The sequence below is a fragment of the Lolium rigidum genome, chromosome 5 (assembly GCF_022539505.1).
Source record: "Lolium rigidum isolate FL_2022 chromosome 5, APGP_CSIRO_Lrig_0.1, whole genome shotgun sequence".
NCBI lineage: Eukaryota > Viridiplantae > Streptophyta > Magnoliopsida > Poales > Poaceae > Lolium > Lolium rigidum.
The window spans coordinates 121,921,942-121,944,290 of record NC_061512.1 but is presented as its reverse complement, the minus strand read 5'-3'; the positions used below and the strand labels follow the sequence as shown (position 1 = coordinate 121,944,290).

The 22,349-nt window shown below is 50.9% G+C and overlaps 1 protein-coding gene across 1 annotated transcript; it reads right to left on the bottom strand.

The window, feature by feature from the left end:
* Window positions 1-2,872: 2,872 nt before the first annotated feature.
* On the bottom strand, window positions 2,873-20,092 carry LOC124655422 (uncharacterized protein At2g39795, mitochondrial-like). Its single transcript, XM_047194319.1, has 3 exons — window positions 19,937-20,092; window positions 19,534-19,856; window positions 2,873-3,411 (listed from the first exon to the last, which is right to left on the bottom strand). The coding sequence occupies exons 1-3, from the start codon at window positions 20,090-20,092 to the stop codon at window positions 3,246-3,248; spliced, it is 645 nt and encodes a 214-aa protein (XP_047050275.1). The 3' UTR covers window positions 2,873-3,245.
* Between the last annotated feature and the right edge of the window lie 2,257 nt (window positions 20,093-22,349).

Below are 22,349 nucleotides of genomic sequence, written 5' to 3'. Positions count from 1 at the left end.
TGAATGAAATCAGAAGACGGAACGAAACAGGTTAGCCGCGACCCTAAATCGAAGCAGGATACAATACCGACGCTACGGAACAGAGCAGCAATCACCAAGACCTAGATCTCAACGGAGCAAGCACCAGAAACCAGATAGATCGCTCGCCTGGAAGATCATCAGACGAACAAAACTGGTAACGCGAGATCAGAACCGACAGACCATACCTGCGGCTTACCGGACGAGAGGCACAAACGAAGAAGAGAGGAGAAATCGGATCCTCCGGTATAGGGAAAACCACGGGGGATCGGGTGGTATTTATAGAGGCCGCGGAGCCTCTCCGAGGGTCGGTGGAAGCGATGGGTTTCCGGGAAGGAGTCGGTGCGGTGGTGCAGGGGACCTTTTCAAAGTCGTGGTCGGAGACGAACCCACGGCGGAGGGCCACGCGGGTTTGCTGGGAAGGTGAGCGCGAGGCGGTTGCTGCTTTCGTTATCTTATGATCCCATCCCTGCCACGAGGGCGTTCTGATCCGTTAACGACGGTCACGCCATACACGTGTGATGACGTGGGTCCGACTCCGGATGGTAGTAAAAAAAAATTAACAGAGGGACCTAAAAGCTTGTATTAAGAGTCACAATTACAAGAAGAACTACAAAGCACAGAGAAATTACAAACCAGTCCTCCGCCGCAGGTGTCGCTAGCATAACTCGCAACACAGACGAGCGCCTCACCGCCGGGGACGAGACCACTTGAGGTGATGAGCCGAGAGCATTCTGTGCTGGAGTAGGAGGGCCTCCGCAGTGGCATCTTGTCTTGGAGGTTGTTGTAGACCTACAGTCGTCGGCCGGGGTACACCATCGCCGACGAAGGGGGAGGGAGTGGTTGCCCAACGACCAGTTTTGACGGTTGCAGACCAAGAACCGCCGTGGGAAAACTACCGGGAGCATCTTCACGACTCCCCTGGCGCAGATCAAGGAGCTGGCTGTCGGAGACCAGGAGCTCCAAGTTGTTCTCGACACCATGGCGAGCAACGAACAGGAGGCACCAATCTTGGGCAGCCGTCGCCGATCTGTAGATAGCACTAGCCATGACCCCAAATCCTAGATCTGGAGCCCTCACCTCGACATCAAGCTTATTCTTGGATTGGGGAGGAGGAGCTTGAGCAGCAGCCACCAGCACCACGTCGTCGCCACTAGCAAGATCTCCATCGTCGGCAACCCGACGCCGCTTGGAAACATCGAGAGCTCTCCATCCACGGCATAGCGGCAAACTCCATTAGGGGAACAACAACTACTCCTAGACTATTATGTACAAGGGACCCGGCCTCCCCTCTCCTAGTCATTCTGACCGGTGAGGCCGGCGAAGGAGAGGGAGCGGGGAGCCGGCGGAGAGAAAGAGACTCTCAAGGAACTATGCACACACAAGATCTGGGGAGGGGGAACCGTCAACCGCCGTTGCACCCACGGTTTTGCAATGCTCCACATTGGTGCAATTTTTCTTCTCTCTTATTTTTCTTCAGTTTTGCTTCCAATCTTAGGAGTTATCAAGTACCCACTCTTTCATCTCAAAAATCTGTTTCAGAAAATTAGTGAGTAGATCAAGATGCCTCGCTAGGGGTAGCGTCTCCTCGCCAATGTAGCGAACTCCTCCTTCACTTTTAGCTTGGAGACGGTATAGGGGGAGGCACGCCGAAGGACGGCAAGGATCGTCGGCCCGGACGATGGCGAGCGAGACAGCATGGAAAGAGAAGACGTCATCATCTCCCTCGGAAGGAACATTGGCTTTGTTGGTGGCAATGGTGGCATCTCCAGCCAAGATCCACCGCGCTTGATCCCCTAAGGAGGTGCGGGCTGGGGCACCCAAAAACGATGGTGTCCTGCCGCATTGTACGAGTTTGATGGTCCGATGAGGCCGTCGAGGTTTGCAATCTCCTCCTCCTCCCGCCGCACCAGGAAGATGTTGGCCCACTAGGCGGTATAGGTGGTGGCGCGCTAATCCTATCCCACCATGCGACGCCACCCTGCGCCCACCTAGGGAACTGGCGCAGCCACTCGTCATGTGGTTACCACACATTGCGTTCAACGCGCACGCAAGAAGCCCTATGGGAACACACCACCTAGGGACAAGGCCTTTGACGCACGCGGCACACTCAAAAGGCCTTACATCATGTGAACCCCCCCCCCCCCCCCACCACCACCCACACACACATACATCATTTGGATTGGAAGAAAGTCCACTTTTCATCTTGAACTATTGGAAAAGCTCACTTTTTGTCTAGCAATTAAAACTTAGAACGGACCTTGAACTCTCAGAATAGTTCACTTTTTCATCATTTTTTGATTGAGTTCAGCAAATGACATGGAAATATGAAATAGTCAACCAACATAATTGGTTTTGAACTAGACCAAGCCCAATCTACTTGAGATGTCGAACCAGTTGAGACGCCGAACCCAACATCTTAATGCGAAAATTTAAACCCTTGTGTCTTTGAACCAGTTCTCGCTCAATTTCCTCTCACTCAATTTACTGGAAGCATTGCACGACGAAAGCCTGCTTGCTTTTCCTATTGGCATCGTCCTCTCTCTTCTCTTGCACCATTGCATTGAGTTATTGGCCACATGTCCTCTCTCTTCTCTTGCACCATTGCATTGAGTTATTGGCCACCTGTGGTAGATACTTGTCTGGCTCAACTAGGGTAAGGACTAAAAGTGAATAATTCTGACATTTCAAGGTTTATTTTAAACCGTCTGGCTCAACTAGGGTCAGGACTAAAAGTGAATAATTCTGACAGTTCAAGGTTTATTTTAAACCGAACAGAATTCTAGGATTAAAAGTGAACTTTCACAGGAATTCAAAGACCAAAAGTGGACTTCCTTCTTTGAGTGAGGGCTCGAGGCAAATTTACTGAAATTTATGATCGGAAAATGAGGGAACGACAAAAGGAGTTCAGCTCATCTGCTCATGAACCAAAACCAGCATCACCGCTACAGTTCATGATCCAAATCCAGCATCACCAAACAGCAACAAGGTGCAGATTGTGATCACACTTGACAGGACAAAGTTCTCTCATGACAGAATGGGAAGTTAACAGAGATTGTGATCACACTTGCACAGAACATTTACCTGACCCAGCATTGGCATAGCAAAAAATCATGAAGCAAACGATTCATCAGTAACAGACTAGCAACCGCAGAGCAAAGTTGAACAGAGGAGGATTAGGTAGGTCAATGATCATTCTCTTGTTCATCCATTTTCCGATAACTAGGTCAATTGTTTTTCGTGAGCATTTCTTCCAAGTTTTTGAGCCAGCCCACGTACTGGACCCGCTCCTTCTGCAGCAAGTGTTCGCGAAGTGAGTTTGCCAGTTCAGAGTTAACGCCTCTTGCCATGAGGTATTCTTTCAGCGCAGTCTGCAGTTTAGGATCCAAATCTCTGCACAACGGAAGGAAAAGCAATGTCACTTAGTAGCGTGGGATCTGAAAGGAACAAGCGAACAGCTCATTCTTTTTGAGCTGTCTATGGTGGAACAACATGATCATAATGTTTACAAACAACTAGTATAATTATCAACCACAAGCAGACGATTTCATGAATGAGTTCCAGAAAAAACTAGCTTCAAAATACATATAAATGCCGCATCCAAATTTTTGCTCCGCACATGGTCTTGGAAGAAACCATAGGGCACCATTAACACCATTGTATGTAACTGAATAGCATATGCATGTCCTCTATTTAGTATGCTCTTTGAGCACATTATTTTTTGAATAAAACAACATAACAAAAAAGTAGGAAGTAGGCATTGGCCATCTTAAGCCCAGTCTGGCCCCAGCTTAATGTGCATCAAATGGGTTACAGCCCAAGAGGTGCTCAAACGGTCGGTGCAAAGTACAAATAGATGAATAAGATTTCATATATCCTGAATTATTTCCTCCAAATTTATAGAGCAAAAGTCTCGCCAAACAATTTGATTTAACCTAATCATTTAGGGCTCCTTTGATTCATAGGATAGGAAAATCATAGGAATAGGAAAATTATAGGATTGGAATGTCATGGCTTGTCGTCGTGGTGAACGAGCAGATGCCATAGGATGGCTTAAGTTGGGGCCGAATGGACGTATGAGGATTCGGGGGAGGGTTTGTGATCAGGTGTGATGAACTTCCGGATGGTTTCCTCAAGAACTTGGCCAAGGCCAGAGGTTGAAGAAGAAAGACACAAGGAAGAACTCGCTCTAGATCATCATGTTTATTGATTCACACAAGTTACAGGTTTCTCTCTATCTCTGTGTGGTCTCGCGCCCGTAGGAGGCAGTACCCCTCTCCTTATATAGGGGAGAGGGTGGCTTACACTGGAAGGAACCCTAATGGCATCTTTGACTAGACAAACTACTTTACAAAGCTACTTTAATCATAGATGACACCGGAGTCCTCTTTAATCGGGGCGCCGACGTCCTCCGGCTTCTTTGACCGTCATCCTTCTCTTTATCGTCGGCCCTTCGTCTAAAGTTACTTTGCTTAGCTCATCTTTGTCTTCTAGCTCCGGAGAGAATCTTTGACCGAGTCCCGCCGACGAGCTCTCCTTTCCGGTATCTTCTTTACCGGGTTCCGGCAACCCCCTTGGGGATACCGGCCTAGTTTGCTTTCCCAAACTCCTACCGGGCTTCCGGCAAGAACATTAAACCGGTATCTCGATGGCTCAAACCATCCGGTTTGGCATGCCTTTGGCATACCGGGGGTCATCCCCCCAACATTAGTCCCCGAAGCTGGTATAGTCTGGCGGATTCTATCCAACAGACCATGCCAGGTTCCTATGTCTTTGGATACCGGTTTGATCCATCCGGCGTTAGACTCGGGCCCGGCATCTTTGCCCGGATCTCCCTTATCTTTTCCTCGCAAGTCATTCCCCGGTACCTTGTCTTCCGGTATCTTAATCATTAAACACTTCCTCGGCGAAGTCGAGAATATCTCGGGCCCCGCGCCTGACAGAGACATGCGCACTGTGACTGACGCGCCAGTGTCAGTTGTCATTTCGCTTCGACCCCCGCGCGCCCATTTAATGCACCGCTGCGGATCCCACTAGCCGTTCTGGATCTCCTGTGCGCCTCTGTGTGGCCTCTTATCTTTTCGCGTGTATTCCTCCGACACGTGGCGGCCCATGGTGCGAACCGCCGCGGGCCGCGAGGCGAACCGCCACGGCCCAGCGGTTTTCAGCCCACTCCTCTTCTTCTTTATAAGCGCAACCGCCGCCCGTTCTTCCTCTTCTCGCATTCTCCACTTCCTCGCGCACAGTGCTCTTCGACTCCGTGCCTTCACCGTTCTTCGTCCGCCGCCGCTCGCTCGAGCCCGTCGCCCGGCGAACTCACGCCGCCGTTCCGCCTGACCTCCTCGTGCGGGAACCCTCTGCAGCGCGCTCTCCGCGTACGCTGCATTCGTACTTCTTCGAGAACTTCTCCGCCTCGCCGCCGACGGACCTCCTCGCTGGCCGCAAGCTTGCCGTTCCTCCGGCGAACCTCTTCCTCCCGCGACTCCGCCGCCTCCGGTTAGGCCCGCTGCGCCTTTACCCCTTTCTTTCTTGCACTTCGGATCTTGGGGGCGGTAGAGTATTTATCCGTTCTTTGTTTTGCTTTTCTTCTTATTCGTAGATCTTCGCGCGAGGGTCCGTTTGGGGAAAACTCGTTTCTCGGTAGATTTCGGCATCTCCTAGATCCTTATGTCTAGCGAAGGGTCTCTCCCCGCTGCCACCTCTAGCAACCAAGGTAGTAGCACCTCCGACGGGTTAACCGAAGACCTCGCCGGATGGATCGGGCATCCGGCCCGGAAACAAGAGGCCGGCACATCTAGCCGGGCCTCCGAAAGGACAAGACACGCGGAGCCTGGAGAGGTTCCGACGTGACCCAGTATGAGATCGACTGGCTCTACCGGTCGAGGAGGATTCCGGAAGGAGTCATCTGCCGGCCTCCAGGCGACGAGATCCAACCGGTGCTTGAACCCGGTGAAGCCGTTGTTTTTCTTGCTCATTTCGAGCGTGGCTTCGGCCTTCCCGCCTCTGATTTCTTTCGTCAATTCCTCAACTTCTATCGCCTCCAACCTCATCACCTTCCCGGCAATGCCGTTTTTACCTTTCTTGTTTTGTGGCCTTCATGGAGGGCTACATTGGCATCCGTCCCGCTCGAGAGACGTTTGCCCGCTTTTTCTCCCTCCGGATCAACTCGGTCCAGGGCAAGGACATTCCTAAGCCCAAACCCCCGTTCAATGCGGGTCTCGCATCATCGGCTCCCGCCAAGGGAGCCCCTTTTTAAGTTCAATGGCCTCGAGTCCCGCCGGTTGTGGCGGACGACGTTCTTTTATGTGAAGAACGCGGGCGACGAGGACCTCATCAACTTGCCGGCGTTCAACCGGCGCCGCCCGCCAAGACCAATTGGCGAGTACAACCCCGGTACGGATCATACCGAGACGAGCCGGGTGGTGCGCTCTCATGCCGAGGTTGATGAAGGACACCAACATCTGCTCCGACGATATCATCCGCACCTTCATCGGCCGCCGGGTGCTTCCCTCCAGCGAACGCGCTCACAAGATTAGTGAGATGTACGGCCCCGGTGATCCCACCAAGATCACCGGCTCGGCCTTGAGCAAAAAGGACGTGGTCCTAAAGGCAAGCCAAATCTGCCAAACGGACATGCCGGATGACTGGGAGTGGGGCCTTTGCCCTCTCAGCGCCAGGAATCCTCCGTCCAAAGATGTAAGAAGATATGCGGCTTAGGTCGTATTACCGGTAGCTTTTGCACTAGTGTCTAATCTTTCTTTCTTCCTTTGTTTTCAGGCCAAGGCTCGCTTCCCCCGATTGATTCGGACCGGCGAGGCCCCGTCCGGAAGAGGCCCCCGGACAAGTACGATCCGTATCCTCGTCATTCATTGGCTGGATTTAAGGATGGGCCGGACTCCGGCTTCCCGCCTCGGCAAGTCTCCGCCGGAGCCAGCTGGTTCGTCCGATGATTTGACCATACTTGAGGTAGCCTTTACTGTTCGTTTTCTTATGCTCTTTTTGCTATTTCCGTTCTGTAGACATTCCCTCAGACAGCAACAACCCACAGGTCCATGAGCATGTGCCTCCTCTGCAAGCCGAGGCTGGGGATGAGTTCTTGGATAACCTCATGGCCGAAGGCCAGAGGAGTGATCCCCCAACCGCTGACGCCGGCCCCAGCCATGCTCCCTCTGGCAAACGTCCTCGGACTGAAGTCATAGGAGGGAAGGAGGTCGGCACCAAGCGCTACAAGCAGAGGCGGATGCCGATGTCTTCCGGGTTCTTCTCCGGTTGCTTTTTCCAATTCGTTCTCTTCTTTATACTTTCTTTGTTTCCACCGGGTTCTTCTTCGGTTGCTTTTTCCAATTCGTTCTCTTTTTCCTTTCTTTCAGCCCTGCGCTTGAGCTTGGCTCCACCGGCTCCGCGAGGACTTCAACTCCTCCTCCTCCTCACTCAAGTCCGGTACTATCTGGTGCCGGCAACACCTCTGCCTCCCCTTCGGGAGGCAATACAAGTTCGGGGCGCGCGGCCCCAACACCTCCAGATCACCGCGCGGAGGAGGACCTCACTTCCCTCCGGAGACTCAAGACACCGGCGCCGGCAACATCGGCGCCGGCCGGACCGATGTCGGGCGGGCGGAACCTTTGGTTCCTCCTCCCCGAAGAAGAAGAAGAAACGGCCGAGCTCTTCCCCCACCGCGCCGGATACTTCCGCGCCGGTATCTTCTCCTGCTCCCGAGGCCGGGCCGACACCGCCGCCCGGGCCAAGGACCTTCCGCGGCCAAGCAACCGGCGCCGTCCGGGACCCCCAAGATCACCAAGTTCCTCAAGCCCGGGGCTTCCCGCGGCAAGGCTGTGGAGGGCGCCACCTCAGGCGGCTCGGGGGACGTGGTGCTGCACGTCGGCCCTGCTGCCCTCGCCGCACAGGACAAGCCCACCGGCCTCCTGGGCCGTATTGTTGATCTGAAGCGCGCGGGCAAGGACCTGGGGCACCTTCTCCCCTATGCCCAGAAGTGGAATGAGGCGGATATCTCTGCTTCAACCCGCGGGCTGGGAAAGGACCGCCTTCCGGCACCAGATCCTGCCGGGGCTCGGTCCACTGAAGAACATTTCATTCGGCTTAAACGCGCCATGAAAGAGTTCGACGGTGCTCGGTACGATGCTACCAACAATGTGGTGGTAAGTTTTACTAACTCTCTTTTATAATTTCGTTTATGCCTGGTTTCTTTTCTTTCCGGGATCTTGTCTATCTTTTTAGTTTTGTGCCGGTTTCTCTCTTGTCTATCTTCCCAGTCCCCGAGTTTTGTGGTGAGAGCGCAGCTTTTAGCGCAAAACTTATCTTAAAAATTTAGCATGAAACCGGCACTGCCAGTCCCCGAGTTTCGGGTTAAATACCTTCTTCTTAGCACAGAATTTACCTTAGAAGCGCGCAAAACCGGCACTGCCAGTCCCCGAGTTTCGGGTTAAGAACCTTGTTCTTAGCGCAAAACTTTACTAACCTCGTTTTCTTGAACAGCTCACGGCTGACGCTCGGAAGGCTCTCTTCGAGGAGCTTCTATGGGAGCATCGGGAGCTCGGCCGAGGCACACGACAAGTGCCAAGGTAAATTTTTGTTTTGCCGGCATCTTCCTTACCGGAAACCTTTCCCTCTCTAACATTCTTAATTTCTGCTTAACAGTGATCCCGGAAGCTTCCATTGATGCCCTCAAGGAGCAGCTGGCCACCGCCCAACGTACGATTCTCTCCTTTTTCCTTTAAACTTGGTTTCTTTTCCATTTTTACTAGTATAATCTTGTTAACGCTTTCTTTTCCGGTTACAGGGGAGAAGGACCAGCTCATCCGGCGAAGCATAAGGAGGAGCCGGACGCCCTCAAGACCAGCCACCGGGAGCTCAAGACCCGGCTCATCCAGCCGGGGCTTGACCATGCCAAGGCCTTCGAAGCCGCTGCGGCCGATGCGGCGGCCAAGATGGAGGAGGCTCGGGAGGACGCCCGACAACGCCAACGTGGTGCTGCTTGGCCGAGGCTGGAGGAGGCGGCCAAGGCCCGGAAGGCTGCCGAGGAGAAGGCCGCACGGCTGGAGGAGGAGCATAAAGAATGCGATCAGCTGATCCTGCAGACCGACGCCCTCGCCCATCGTAAGTTCTTTTATTTTACACTTTGACTACTGCATATAAGCCTTTTTTTTTTCTCCGACCCCATTTTCTTCCCGTTATCTTTCCTTCCGGTCTCTTTTTCTTCCGGACTCTTTTCTTTCCGGTCTCTTTTCTTTCCGGTCTCTTTTCTTTCCGGTTTCTCTTCCTTGACCTTTTTCTTTCTTTACACAGGCCTCTTTCCGGACTCCCAGGGGTACGCTGTCAAGAAGGTGGACGCGCGCCGCAAGGACCAAGGCCGAGCGGATCTTAACGTGCCATGGACGCCCAACGACCATCGCGGTCGCGCTTAACGCGCGGGTGTCCCATATGCGCGCCATAGACCGCAATTTATCGGACATCCCCGATGTAGCTACCCGGCTCTTCGAGGACCTTATGGCTCGGCGAAGAGGTGCCGGACACCTTCTCCCTCATCGGCGATCGTCTTAAGGGTGGCGGCGGGGAGGATCCGCGAGTGGCGGTGCTCTGCCGCCCGCGCCGGCGCGGACTCCGCCCTCCGCGTTGCACTGCTCCCGGTACCGGAGCTCGATCTTGACGCCCTCACCGGCGTGCGTGAAGACGCGAAACCGATCCGGACCCGATCCTCTCCGCTAAGCGGCGGGATCGCGCGTACCGCATTGCGGAGTATGCCGACATGCGCACCTTCATCCCTCCCCTCCCGGCGTCAAGGACTATCTCGACGAGGAGGAGGATGAAGCCGAAGAAGAGCTCTCGGACGACGCCGATGCCGGCGATGCTCCTCCGAAGCCCCGCTGCGTGATGATTCTCTATGATATGTGTTCCTGCTGTGCTCGTTGGTCCTGTCTACTTTGAAACAATGTCTGTTAAATTCTGCCCCGAATGCGGGGTCTATGATGTAAAACTTTAAACCTGCTTTTGGTTGTGGTACAACATTTTCTGCCGGTAAGTTATACCGGTAGCTAATTATCTTAAGTTTGCTTTAGCACATTTGCTTTTGGTTTTGCTTTTATCCTGCACCGCAAAGATTTCCCAATTGTTTCCGCATCCAATTTGATGCATACTTGGTTCTTTTGCCTTGGCTCTGCCTTGCCTTCTACGGGCGTTCTTTGGCGTATGAGCACAAGGTTCTTTCACCAAACAAACATCTTCTTGAACTTAGAAATAACTTTGAAATTTTGCAAAAAATCGGTTTGACCGGGGTTAGTTAAATTTTCCGGATTGTTCTTTCCTGCTTTCCCTTCTTGCAGTTCATGTGCTTATCCCCTACCGGTTTATCTTGCTTGCCATGAAGCCGGTTTGCGGACAGCAGCAGAGTCGAAGACTCCGGTAGGATTTAGCACACTACTAAACCGGAAAGATAAAACATTCAATAAGCAACCGGTGAACTGAAAAAAATAGACAAGTTACATGCAATCTTATTGGGGTAGTCCCCGAGACTCATTCGATGTTCCGGCATCTTTTATTCATAGCATATAAGGTACAAAAAAGGAACTTCTTACACCACCACTTCAAGAGTAGAAAGGACGCAATGAGCTATGTTCCATGGACGCTTGCTCTCCTCTCCGGACTTGTCCGCCTTTCCTTCTTTCCACTCCTGTGCATCAATTAGGTAGTATGCATCATTGTGAAGCACCTTGCTCACAATGAAGGGACCTTCCCAAGGTGGCAAGAGCTTATGCCGGCCTTCGGTGCGTCTGCACTAGGCGAAGCACAAGATCTCCTTCCCGGAAAACTCTTGGATTGACTTTCCGGTCATGATAGCGTCTTAGGTTTCTTTGGTAAATGGCTGTTCTTGCCAAAGCTAGCTCTCTTGCTTCTTCTAGCAAGTCCACATCATTTTCTCTGGCCTCTTTGACCTCTTGCTCGGTATAGAGTCTGTACTCTCGGTGAATCATGGATGATGTCGGTTGGTATGACCGCTTCGCTCCATAGACCATGAAGAACGGAGTGTATCCGTGAGACCGGTTTGGGGTTGTTCTTATACTCCACGGCATCGATGGTATCTCATCAAGCCAACACCCCGGTGCTTTTTCCACTTGCGTCAATGAGTCCGGGTTTGATACCGGATAGTACCAAAGCATTCATTCTTTCCACTTGGCCGTTGCCTTGTGGGTGTGCCACCGAGCACAAATCCAACCGGATATTCTTATCCTCACAGAACCTTTTGAACTCACCTTGAGCAAAGTTGGTTCCATTGTCAGTGATGATGTTGTGCGGGTATCCATACCGCAAGATGACATCTTTCAAGAATTTGACAGCTGTATGCCCATCACATTTTGCGATAGGTTTTACTTCTAGCCATTTAGTGAACTTATCCACCATGACCAAGATGTGAGTCATGCTGCTCCTTGCAGTCTTGAATGGGCCAACCATATCAAGGCACCAAACGGCGAACGGCCATGTTAGCGGTATTGTCTTTAAACCGGACGCTGGGGTATGATTTTGCTTGGCGTACCTCTGGCACCCGTTGCATTTTCTTACCAAATCCTCAGCGTTCTCCAAAGCAGTGGGCCAATAAAACCCATGCCGGAACACTTTTGCTACCAGCGCCCTTGATGAGGCATGGTGCCCACATTCTCCTTGATGAATTTCCTCAAGCATCTCTTTCCCTTCTTCCGGTTCCACACATCTTTGAAGGACACCGGTAACGCTTCTCTTGTACACCTCACCATTGATGAATGTGTAAGCTTTGGACCTTCTTTGGATTCTCCTTGATTCATTTTCGTCAGCCGGCAAGGTGCCGTTGATTAGGAATTCCTTAATAGGTTTAGCCCATGACGGTATCTCTCGAACCAAAAACACCGGTGCATCTATCTCCATGCTATCCACCAGCATCATTTCTTCTGATACGGGTACGGCAGTCCCGAGCTTACCGAGCAGTCCCGAGCTTGCCGGAGCAGGTCCCGGGTTTGCGGAGCGGTCCCGGGTTCCCTTCATCGATATCCATGGGCACCACGTGTGACTCCGGTACAAAAATTGATTCCGACTCCGGACTTGGCTTGATTGATGGTATCCTCGGATGTGCCAAGGCTATTCGGGAGGAATTTCTTGTCGGGATGAGCCTATCTTGGACAAAGCATCCGCGGCTTCATTTTCGCACGCGGTACATGGTGAAACTCACAACCTTCGAAGAATCCGGCAATCTTTTGCACGTGAAACCGGTACGAGGCCATGTTGGCATCTTTTGCATCCCAATCTCCGAACACTGCTTGTACCACAAGATCCGAATCGCCGTAGCAAATGATCCGGTGTGCACCGATTTCTTTTGCGACCTTAAGCCCATGGATCAAAGCTTCATATTCGGCGACATTGTTCGATGCCACTGAAATGTACTTGCAAAACATACCGGAGGTGGTCTCCTTTTGGTGAAGTAAGCACCACACGGCACCTAGACCCTCCTTGAGCTTGGATCCATCAAAGTGCATTTTCCAGTACTCTATCTTCGATCCGGCGGTTTGTATTGCATCTCCGCCCAATCAACAAGGAAATCAGCCAAAGCACCGTGACTTTATGGCATCTCTTCTTTCGTACACCGGTACGTATGGTGATATCTCGGATCGCCCATTTTGCAATCCGACGTCGGCGTCTTTGTTGCACATGATGTCAGAGATGGGTGCTTCACTCACCACCTTCATAGGATGTTCTTCGAAGTAGTGCTTGAGTTTTGTGGCGGCCATAAACACGCCATAGGTCATTTTCTGGAAGTGCGGGTAGTTTTGCTTTGAGAAGGAGAGCACCTCGCTCAGGTAGTATACCGGCCTCTGGACGGTTTTTCCTTCCTCTTCTCTTTCTACTACCACAACAACACTCACGACCCGGTTGGTTGCTTGCTATGTACAACAACATCGGTTCTCTTTCCAACGGCGAAGCCAATATTGGCGCGGTAGCTAACATCGTTTTCAGCTCCTTGAATGCTTGCGTCTGCACTGAGGGTCCGGACGAACTTATCGGATTTTCTCATTAAGGCATACAACGGCAAGGCCTTTTCTCCTAACTCGCTTATGAACCGGCTTAGCGATGCTAAGCTTCAGGTAAACTTTTGTATGTCCTTCGAGATCCTGTGGTATTGTCATTCTTTCGATTGCCCTAATCTTAACCGGATTGACCTCAATGCCTCGGCTTGAGACAGGAAACCAACAGCTTGCCGGCAGGAACACCGAAGGTACATTTTGCCGGATTGAGTTTCATCCGGAACCTTCTTAGGTTATCAAACGTTTGCTTAGGAGATCATCGATCGGGGTATCTTTTACCTTAGTTTTTATCACGATGTCATCCACATACACTTGCACATTCTTTCCGATTTGGTCAAACAAGCATTTTTGCATACAGCTGAGTACGTTGCACCAGCGTTGCGCAAACCAAAAGGCATAGTGATATAGCGGTAAGCCCGTGCGGGGTAATGAACGCGGTTTTTATTTGATCTTCCTTTTTCAAGGGAATCTCGGTGGAAACCGGAATAGGCATCCGGGAAGGACAACAACTCACACCCGACGGTTGAATCAATCACTTGATCGATTCGTGGTAAAGGAAAAGGGTCTCTTGGGCAAGCTTTGTTGAGGTTGGTGTAGTCGATGCACATGCGCCACACCTTCGGAGCTTTTGCCTCCGGGTTCTCATCTTTCTTCTTTTCAACCATCACCGGATTGGCCGGCCACTCGTGTGCGTGACCTCCACAATGAATTTGGCAACAAGCGGCTTGGTTACTTCTTCTCCTATGATCTTTCTTCTATCTTCGGCGAACCGGCGCAAGGGTTGTCGCACCGGCTTGGCATCTTTCCGAACGTTCAAGGAGTGCTCGGCCAGCTCCCTCGGAACACCTACCAAATCTTCGATTGACCGGGCAAAGATATTCCGATTCTCACGGAGGAAGCCGACGAGCGCGCTTTCCTATGCTTGATCGAGGCCGGCACCGATACGAACGGTGCGCTCCGGGTAGCCGGATCCGGCACAATGTCCTTTGTTTCCTTTGACGGTTTGAACGCCGGAGCGCTCGGACTTGCACTCATTGCCGCTAAGCTCAGTCGTGAGGGCGAGCCGGCGCAACGTTGTTTTGCATCCTTTTCTTTTCCTCTGCGATCACCAGCGATTCCGCTAGGTTTGATCCGGCAGACGCTGTTTCCAGCGAGATCTTGTAGTTTCCCACCACAGTTAGAGGTCCACGAGGTGCCGGCATCTTCATCTTGAGATACGCCGTGTGGGTCGAGGCCATGAAGGCCGCCAGCGCTGGTCTCCCCAGCAAAGCATGGTACGGACTATCTAGGTCCACCACCTCAAACTCCAGGTTCTCAACCCGGCAATTATCACGTCCTCCAAACGACACGTCCACCCGGACTTTTCCAACCGGTGCGCAGGACAAACCCGGAACGATCCCGTGGAACGTTGTGCGCGTTGGCTGAAGCATGTTTTCTGTTATGCCCGGCGTATGCATGGTGTGCTTGTACATGATGTTGATGCTGCTGCCATTGTCTATCAGGCACCTTGCTTGAACTTCACTCGAGTTTGCGGCCCTTTCATGATTGGGTCCACAACAAGAGCATATCCACCCGGATTCGGCATGATTTTGGGGTGATCCTTGATCGACCAAGCAATTTCCTGGTTGGACCACTGCATGTATTTGGGCACTGCCGGCATCACAGCATTTACTTCCATGGAACGGCGATGCATACTTTGCCTGTCTGTCGGCTCAGTAACAAAAACAACACAGCACAGATGCGGGTCTTCGTAAACATTCCGGCCTAAAGGTGGCGGTGGAGGTAGTTGGTTATCATCTTGTTCCACCCGGTTAACTTGCTGGTTGCTGCTTGCCGGTTTGGCTGCACCGGTAAAGCGTTTGGCCCGATAGCGGCGGTGGTGGCGGTAGGCTCGTTGCTGCCGCGGCATGTCCGGTGGTGGCATCATTGCATTGCCTCCTCGCCCTTGGGCATCTTTTACCGCCCCTTTTCCATCAAGTACTTGGTCCAGGTACAATCCTTCGTCGGATGGTTTGACGGGTGTGCCGGATTCGGTGTGTGCCACCGGCATGGTTTGGTCCATGGCAGCTTCCATGGTGTACTTTGCGGGTTCTTGCCGGTTTCTTTTCCGGACCCGGGGTTTCTTTTCCACCCACTGTTTCTTTGGACCCGCCCATGGCTGCGATCCGGTTCTTTGCCTCCGGCTGCCGGCGGCATCGAGTTTTCTCGCACAGCGGCAACTTGCTTGCGAGCCATATCTTCGATCCGGGAAATCTTCCCTCCTCTTGTTGTTCCGGTTGTCCGGTGTTGCTCTTGGCGTTGTTGTTCCGGTTCAGGTTGCATCTGCCGGCTGCGTTGGGTCTCCCAACGCATAGTTATCCGCCACACGTATCATCTACGCCAACGTTGTCGGCATGTTCCATTGCGGCTTTTGCCACAACGGCGAACCTCTTTTGCACCCACTGCTAAACCAAGCAATGGCCTGTGCCTCGATTACTCCTTCACAAGAGTTCCTTGTGGTGTTCCACCGGGCCAGATAATCCCGGTCTGTTTCGTTCGGGCGTTGCACGCATAGAGCCAGATTCTTGCGGCTTGTTTGGCCTTTGATAGGTGCTTGCTGAAATTGCTCACAAAAGCCTCCTCAAAATCCAGCCAGCCATTTATGCTTCCTGCCGGCAAGTTGTTTAGCCGGATTCTTGCCGGTCCAACCGCAAACGATGGTATGATCCTCACGGCCCAACGCCGGTTTCCTCCTCCGCTACGGTTCCTCCACCGCTGCGACGTATACCGCGGTCACGTAATCCGCGAGCCAATCTTCCAGGCTTCGTAGTGCCATCGTATGTTTTTGTGTCACGGGGCAACGTGAAGTTGCGAGCTCGGTGGTTTTTCTCTCATGATTCTTGGGCCAAAGCACTTTGGACCTGGAGGACCTTCCTCCTCGATCATTTCTGACAAGTATACTCTATCCAGACGGTGCCTCGCATCCCGTTCCGGTAAGTATCTTTCTCCCAAGCGTTCCCCCAACGGGTTCCGGTATGCTGCCGGTCTGTTAGAATCGGCTTCATCGTAACGTTCTGGTGCCGCGGCCTTTGCCTGCCGGTACCTTGGCGGAGGCATCTCCTCCTCATCATCATCGTACGCTGCCCTTGCAGCCGGATAGTTTTGCCCGGTTTCATGTCTACCGGCATGATTGTTTCCGGCATAGCCTTCCTTGGCGTAGCCCCGTTCTGCCCCTTGGCTTTTTCTACCGGCATCGTGTTGCCCGGCTTTTTGTTTACCGGCAAGGACCGGATCATACACGATCATCCGCCGTGCGTTCACTTCTTTTTCTTTTCTTACAGTCGGGATGGGGGACGAGGCCTCGCCCATGGGACTTGCTTCGGCATTCTTTGTTGAACGCGCGGATTTCGAGGCTATAGCCTTGTTCGGCTAGCCCGGTTGCTCGGCGTTCTGCTGCTCTACGGTATCTAGCAGCTCTCGACACGCTCTTGTTGCTTTGCCGAGCCTCTCCGGTAAGCGAATCACACGGATCTCGGCAGCCTTAGCGGCTTTTATGGTTTTATCCGGACTACTTGTACTTAGGTTTCTCCACAATGCTAACGGATGCGAGAGGTACTTTTGCAGGTAAGAACTTCCTTACGCAAATCCCGATCTAGATTGCGAGCCTTAAGCCGGTTTTCCGGTATCCTAGCAGCATGAGCGCTAACAGAAGCAAAGCCATGGGCAGCGTTATACTCACGTACGGTTAGGTTCAGCTCGCGGCTGCGCCTTGACGACGTCTTTGCCGCTCTCGAGTATCCTCGGGCGCTGCGCCTCCAGCTCCGCTCGAGCCGCTGCCGGAGTCGATGTTACGCGCGATGGGGGTTGCCGGCGCGTTCATCACCGTTTGGAGAGGCGTTGCCGGTGGCGCGGGAAGATGCTCCCGCCGCGCTGCGTCGCGCTCCGGCGGTGGCTTAGCCGCACGGGTCGAAACCGCGCGACCGGCACCTTCGGCCGCAACCTCCTTTCCTGCACCAGCCACACCGGTCATCATTACCTCGACGGCTGCCGGGGCGCGACCAGCACGCGAGCCACCACCGGCACCGGCGAGAGGCGCGGCGCACGGGGACGGTGCCGAAGTAGACGCGGTGGGCTGCCAGAACTCGATGATGCGGCCGTTCTTGGGGAAGATGCCGCCGTTGGCGAAGCAGCCCGCGTTGTCGTTGATGAAATCGATGGAGTAGAAGCTCGCACAAGCGCGGACACCGTCCGTTCGCCGGCGAACTCGAGGAGGCCCGCCCGAATGTGTATTCCGGCATGCGCCACTTCATGCCCCACGGTGGGCGCCAAGCTGTCGTCGTGGTGAACGAGCGGATGCCATAGGATGGCTTAAGTTGGGGCCGAATGGACGTATGAGGATTCGGGGGAGGGTTTGTGATCAGGTGTGATGAACTTCCGGATGGTTTCCTCAAGAACTTGGCCAAGGCCGAGAGGTTGAAGAAGAAAGACACAAGGAAGAACTCGCTCTAGATCATCATGTTCTTTGATTCACACAAGTTACAGGTTTTTCTCTATCTCTGTGGTCTCGCGCCTGTAGGAGGCGTACCCCTCTCCTTATATAGGGGAGAGGGTGGCTTACACTCGGAAGGAACCCTAATGGCATCTTTGACTAGACAAACTACTTTACAAAGCTACTTTAATCATAGATGACACCGGAGTCCTCTTTAATCGGGGCGGCGACGTCCTCCGGCTTCTTTGACCGTCATCCTTCTCTTTATCGTCGGCCCTTCGTCTAAAGTTACTTTGCTTAGCTCATCTTTGTCTTCTAGCTCTGGAGAGAATCTTTGACCGATCCTGCCGAGCAGAGCTCTCCTTTCCGGTATCTTCTTTACCGGGTTCCGGCATACCTCCTTGGGGATACCGGCCTAGTTTGCTTTCCCAAACTCCTACCGGGCTTCCGGCAAGAACATTAAACCGGTATCTCGATGGCTCAAACCATCCGGTTTGGCATGCCTTTGGCATACCGGGGGTCATCCCCCCAACATGGCTACTTGAATCCTATGGGAAAATAATGTGTGTTTGATTGTAGCAAACGAAATTTTCCATGAGGTATGACCTCATGTTTTTTCCCTATAGGATTTACACTACAAGATTCCTATAGGATTAGTTCCTATAGGATATGTTCCTATGAATCAAACAACATGTGTAGGAAATTTTCCTACAGGATTCAAATCCTACACTATTCCTATGCAATTCCTATGAATCAAAGGAGCCCTACATCAAAATAGCGATGCCATTCCTGGTGATTTGCCATCTATTTTGATCTCTACCCGTACCATCAATCGAGAAATCTCTATATGTTCTCGTGCCTCGAACTTCACAACAGACAGAGGTAACGGTTCAAATTGGTAGCACAAGTTGCATGCCAGGGAGTACACATAAGTACATGACTTGGGACAGTCAGGTGCTACACTACATTCGTTCTGAACTTTTGATGCAATCTTACTTCCAAATTTGTATTAACTAAAGGAGCAGTCTAATGATTTGATCAAATATTGCACCCTGAGCAGCAATCTTAAGAAATTAGGTAAGGGAATGATCTTTGGCTGTTAGGCGTAACCTGTCAGATAAACTTCAACACCCATCATATAGATCTACTTTGGGGTGTATTACCATTAAATTTGGTGCCCAAATCAAAGCAATCACACAAATGTATATTGCATTAATATTTCATGACAAAGAAGGATCAGCCACCTCTGCACGGATCTAATATCTAAATACCTGAATTGCTATCAGAATATTACAGAGGAAAGCAACTATTCAACCGAAAATTGTGATGCATCCAGTTATCTGTCCAACAACCCAGCCCTGATAAATCTCCTTTATAAGATGATGGTTACAGCTAACGCAAGGAAATCTAAGGAAATGGAAGTACTGCGAGTGTTGCCTCGTCACTATGTTTAGGACTAAGACTAGTGGTCTCCACAGACTGCAACAAGAGTTTCAGACTTACAGTTATTAATAGCACTGGTTCTGCGGCAACAACCAATGCTACTCTTTTATGGCTAGTTAGCTACATCCAGATATAAAGAAATTTCAATGAACAAAGGCACAGGCTACTTGGACCAATCATGAGAATTTCTGCCGTGAGAATTCCAATAAATAACATCCTAAAAATGCCGATCATTTGGGCATTTTTTTCATGCAGATGCATTTTGGATCAGAGAAATGGTGCTGCCAAATCCCAATGGATTGATTTTCTATCCACCAATTCCATAGGAATTTCGAATCCAACACAATCTTACACTGTTAGGTCACGATCCGGGCAATTTTCGTAGGTTCTAACCAAATGACGATACCTGCAACTTACCCATGTTTTTGGAAACAATCATCTTTTCCTTCAGTAAACCCCACTACATCAGTTCAGTTCACGATTTGTACACATACAGTAAACAAATCAACAGAAATTCAATCCAAGCAACGCAAGGAACATTACCTGAAGTCGGGCCCTTCATACTTGCGGTCGCCACCGTCTCCAGGGAACTCGTGATACGAAAGGGCGGTTATATCGTAGCCAGCGGCAATGTCGCCGTCGCCCGCAACCGCGCGGCAGTCGAAGCGCAGCAGCGGCTCCACCCCCGGCTTGCTGACGAACACCTTCATGAGCGCATCCCTGGGCAGCGGCTCCTCGCCCTCGAACCGCAGCGGGGCGAGCAGCGCGGACACGAGGACCTCCTCGCCGTCTCCGCCTCCGCGGCGGCGCAGGAGCACGTCCTGCGCGCGCGGCGCGTCCGACACGGCGGCGAAGTCGTTGATGTCCTGCGAAATGGTGAGGGATGCGTGAGTGGCGCTGGATTGGGGCGATGCATCGGTGGTGGGGGGATGGGGCGGGGGTGTACCTGGGAATGGAGGGAAGGGGGAGAAGAGGAGGGGGAGGAGGAGAGCTCGTGGGCGATCTCCGCGCGCAGGGCCGGTAGGAGGCCGTCGTCCTTGGCGCCGCGGCGGCGCCGGCGGAGGGCCGCGGCGGCGGACGTGCTCAGGCGCCGCAGGAACATCGCGCCGGGCTGGAGAGGAAGGCAGGCAGATCGGTCGCGGCTCGGAACGAGATCCTCTGACGTACAGGGGAAAACTGCAGAGGGAAGTTAATCATTTTCGGTCGTTTGATTCGCATCCGATGGCAGCTGGACGAACGCCCAGGAAACACAACGCCTTAGCCAAAGCCCAGCCCAACTAACGGAAGATAGAGAAACGGAGCGATCCCAGCTCAACTCGCAGAGACGGAAAAGGGCGCGCTCCACCTCAGAAAAAGGCGCCAGAATAGAAAAGAGGCGGGAGAAGTCGAGAACGCGAGGAAAGACGCGCGAAGGAGTTCGCCCGAACCTGGAGCGGACGGGCTGCTCTGCTCGCCAATGCGCCGTTCTGCTCGTCAATCTCAGGTAAATCACCTTCATTCTTTTCTCCACTTCTCTCTGTGGCATGCCCTACGTAGATGCAATCAGTACCTTAAAACTGCTCTTAATCCGAATCCCCTCCCTGGCAATCGAGCGCTTGAGCAATCACTTTCCATGGCGCGGAAGCGCTCGCGAAGCGAGTCAATTCCCTTTTTATCACTTAGTGTTTTAATTGCGTTCACACGTATTCACACTAACGGCTTCTATTACTACTTTGCAAGTTGCATGTAGCCAAGAGCGTTCACACTTGCATGCATGCACATGCACGGATCATCTCATGGATTTGCATTTAATGAGCGTTCACACTTTCATAAGTTGTTGCATGCATACACATAGCATATCACTCTTTTTCTTCGACACGAGCGAGCTCTCAATTCTCTTTTTGCAATTCCCTTTTTGCAATTCCCTTTTGGGTTTTATTTTCATACGGTAATTCATATTTAATGGGGTCCTTTTGCAATTCCCTTTTTCGGGTCGAGTGGTTTTTAAGGGGGAAAATAACGGGTGGGAAGATCCACTTGCAACTCAAATGAACTACCACTTGCTACTCAAATTAAGTCATTGTTTTAAGTTGTAAGCTAACAAAAGTTGCTAAAATATTCTAAATGAAATTTACTTTTTAGGGTTGCTAGGTATTTATATTTACCGTTGATAAATAACGGGCACCGGGTTGATAACTTGTAAACAAAAAAAGAGCTGCTACATTTTTTAAATTAAATTAAATTTTTAGGGTTGATATTTATTTATATTTTACCATTGATAAATAGCGGGTCACCGGGTTGATAGCTTGTAAACTAAAAGAGAGTCGCTAAAATATTCTAAATGAAATACTTTTTAGGGTTATTATTTATTTATTTTTACAGTTGATAAATAACGAGGCACTAGGTTGATAGCTTGTAAAATAAAATAAAATATTCGCTAATATATTCTAAATGAAATACTTTTTAGGATTGGTAGTTATTTTATAATTACCATTGATAAATAACGGAGCACCGGGTTGATAACTTGTAAACTAAAAAGAGTCGCCAAAATATTCGAAATGAAGTTAGATTTTTAGGGTTGGTAGTTATTTATATTTACCGTTGATAAATAACAGGACACTGGGTTGATAGCTTCTAAACTAAAAAATATTCGGTAAAATGTTTAAAATAAAATTAACTTTCGAGTTGATAATTTTATACATTTACCATTGATCACTCAAGTACGGAGGGGTTGATTATTCGAATAGGAGAGGGTTGATAACTTTTAGCCAGAAAAAAAGTTTCTCGAAACATATCAACATGGGTGCTAGTTTTGAAGATCTCGTCGAGACGGATTTATTGGTGAAAGCGGATCTTAATTTGGAGTTGTCGTTTGAAAGTTAAAACGTTTTGAATTTTGAAATTTGGAAAAGATTCCACCGACATCGACAGATTTGTCTATTTGTGCATGCATGCAGAACTTTCCCTCAATACCTCGCACCAGGTTGATAATTTTATACATTTACCGTTGATCACTTAAGTACGGAGGGGTTGATTATTCGAATAGGAGAGGGTTGATAACTTTTAGCCAGAAAAAAGTTTCTCGAAACATATCAACATGGGTGCTAGTTTTGAAGATCTCGTCGAGACGGATTTATTGGTGAAAGCGGATCTTAATTTGGAGTTGTCGTTTGAAAGCTAAAACGTTTTCAATTTTGAAATTTGGAAAAGATTCCGCTGACATCAGCAGATTCGTCTGTTTCTACATGCATGCAGAACTTTCCCTCAATACCCTGCACCAGGTTGATAATTTTATACATTTACCGTTGATCACTCAAGTACTGAGGGGTTGATTATTCGAATAGGAGAGGGTTGATAACTTTTAGCCAGAAAAAAAGTTT

Coding starts and splice junctions, on each gene's coding strand:
- LOC124655422 (XM_047194319.1), bottom strand. CDS start 20,092: ATGTTCCTGCGGCGCCTGAGCACGTCCGCCGCCGCGGCCCTCCGCCGG. Junction 19,857..19,936: donor CCCCTTCCCTCCATTCCCAG/GTACACCCCCGC, acceptor ACCATTTCGCAG/GACATCAACGACTTCGCCGC. Junction 3,412..19,533: donor TATGAAGGGCCCGACTTCAG/GTAATGTTCCTT, acceptor TCCGTTGTGCAG/AGATTTGGATCCTAAACTGC.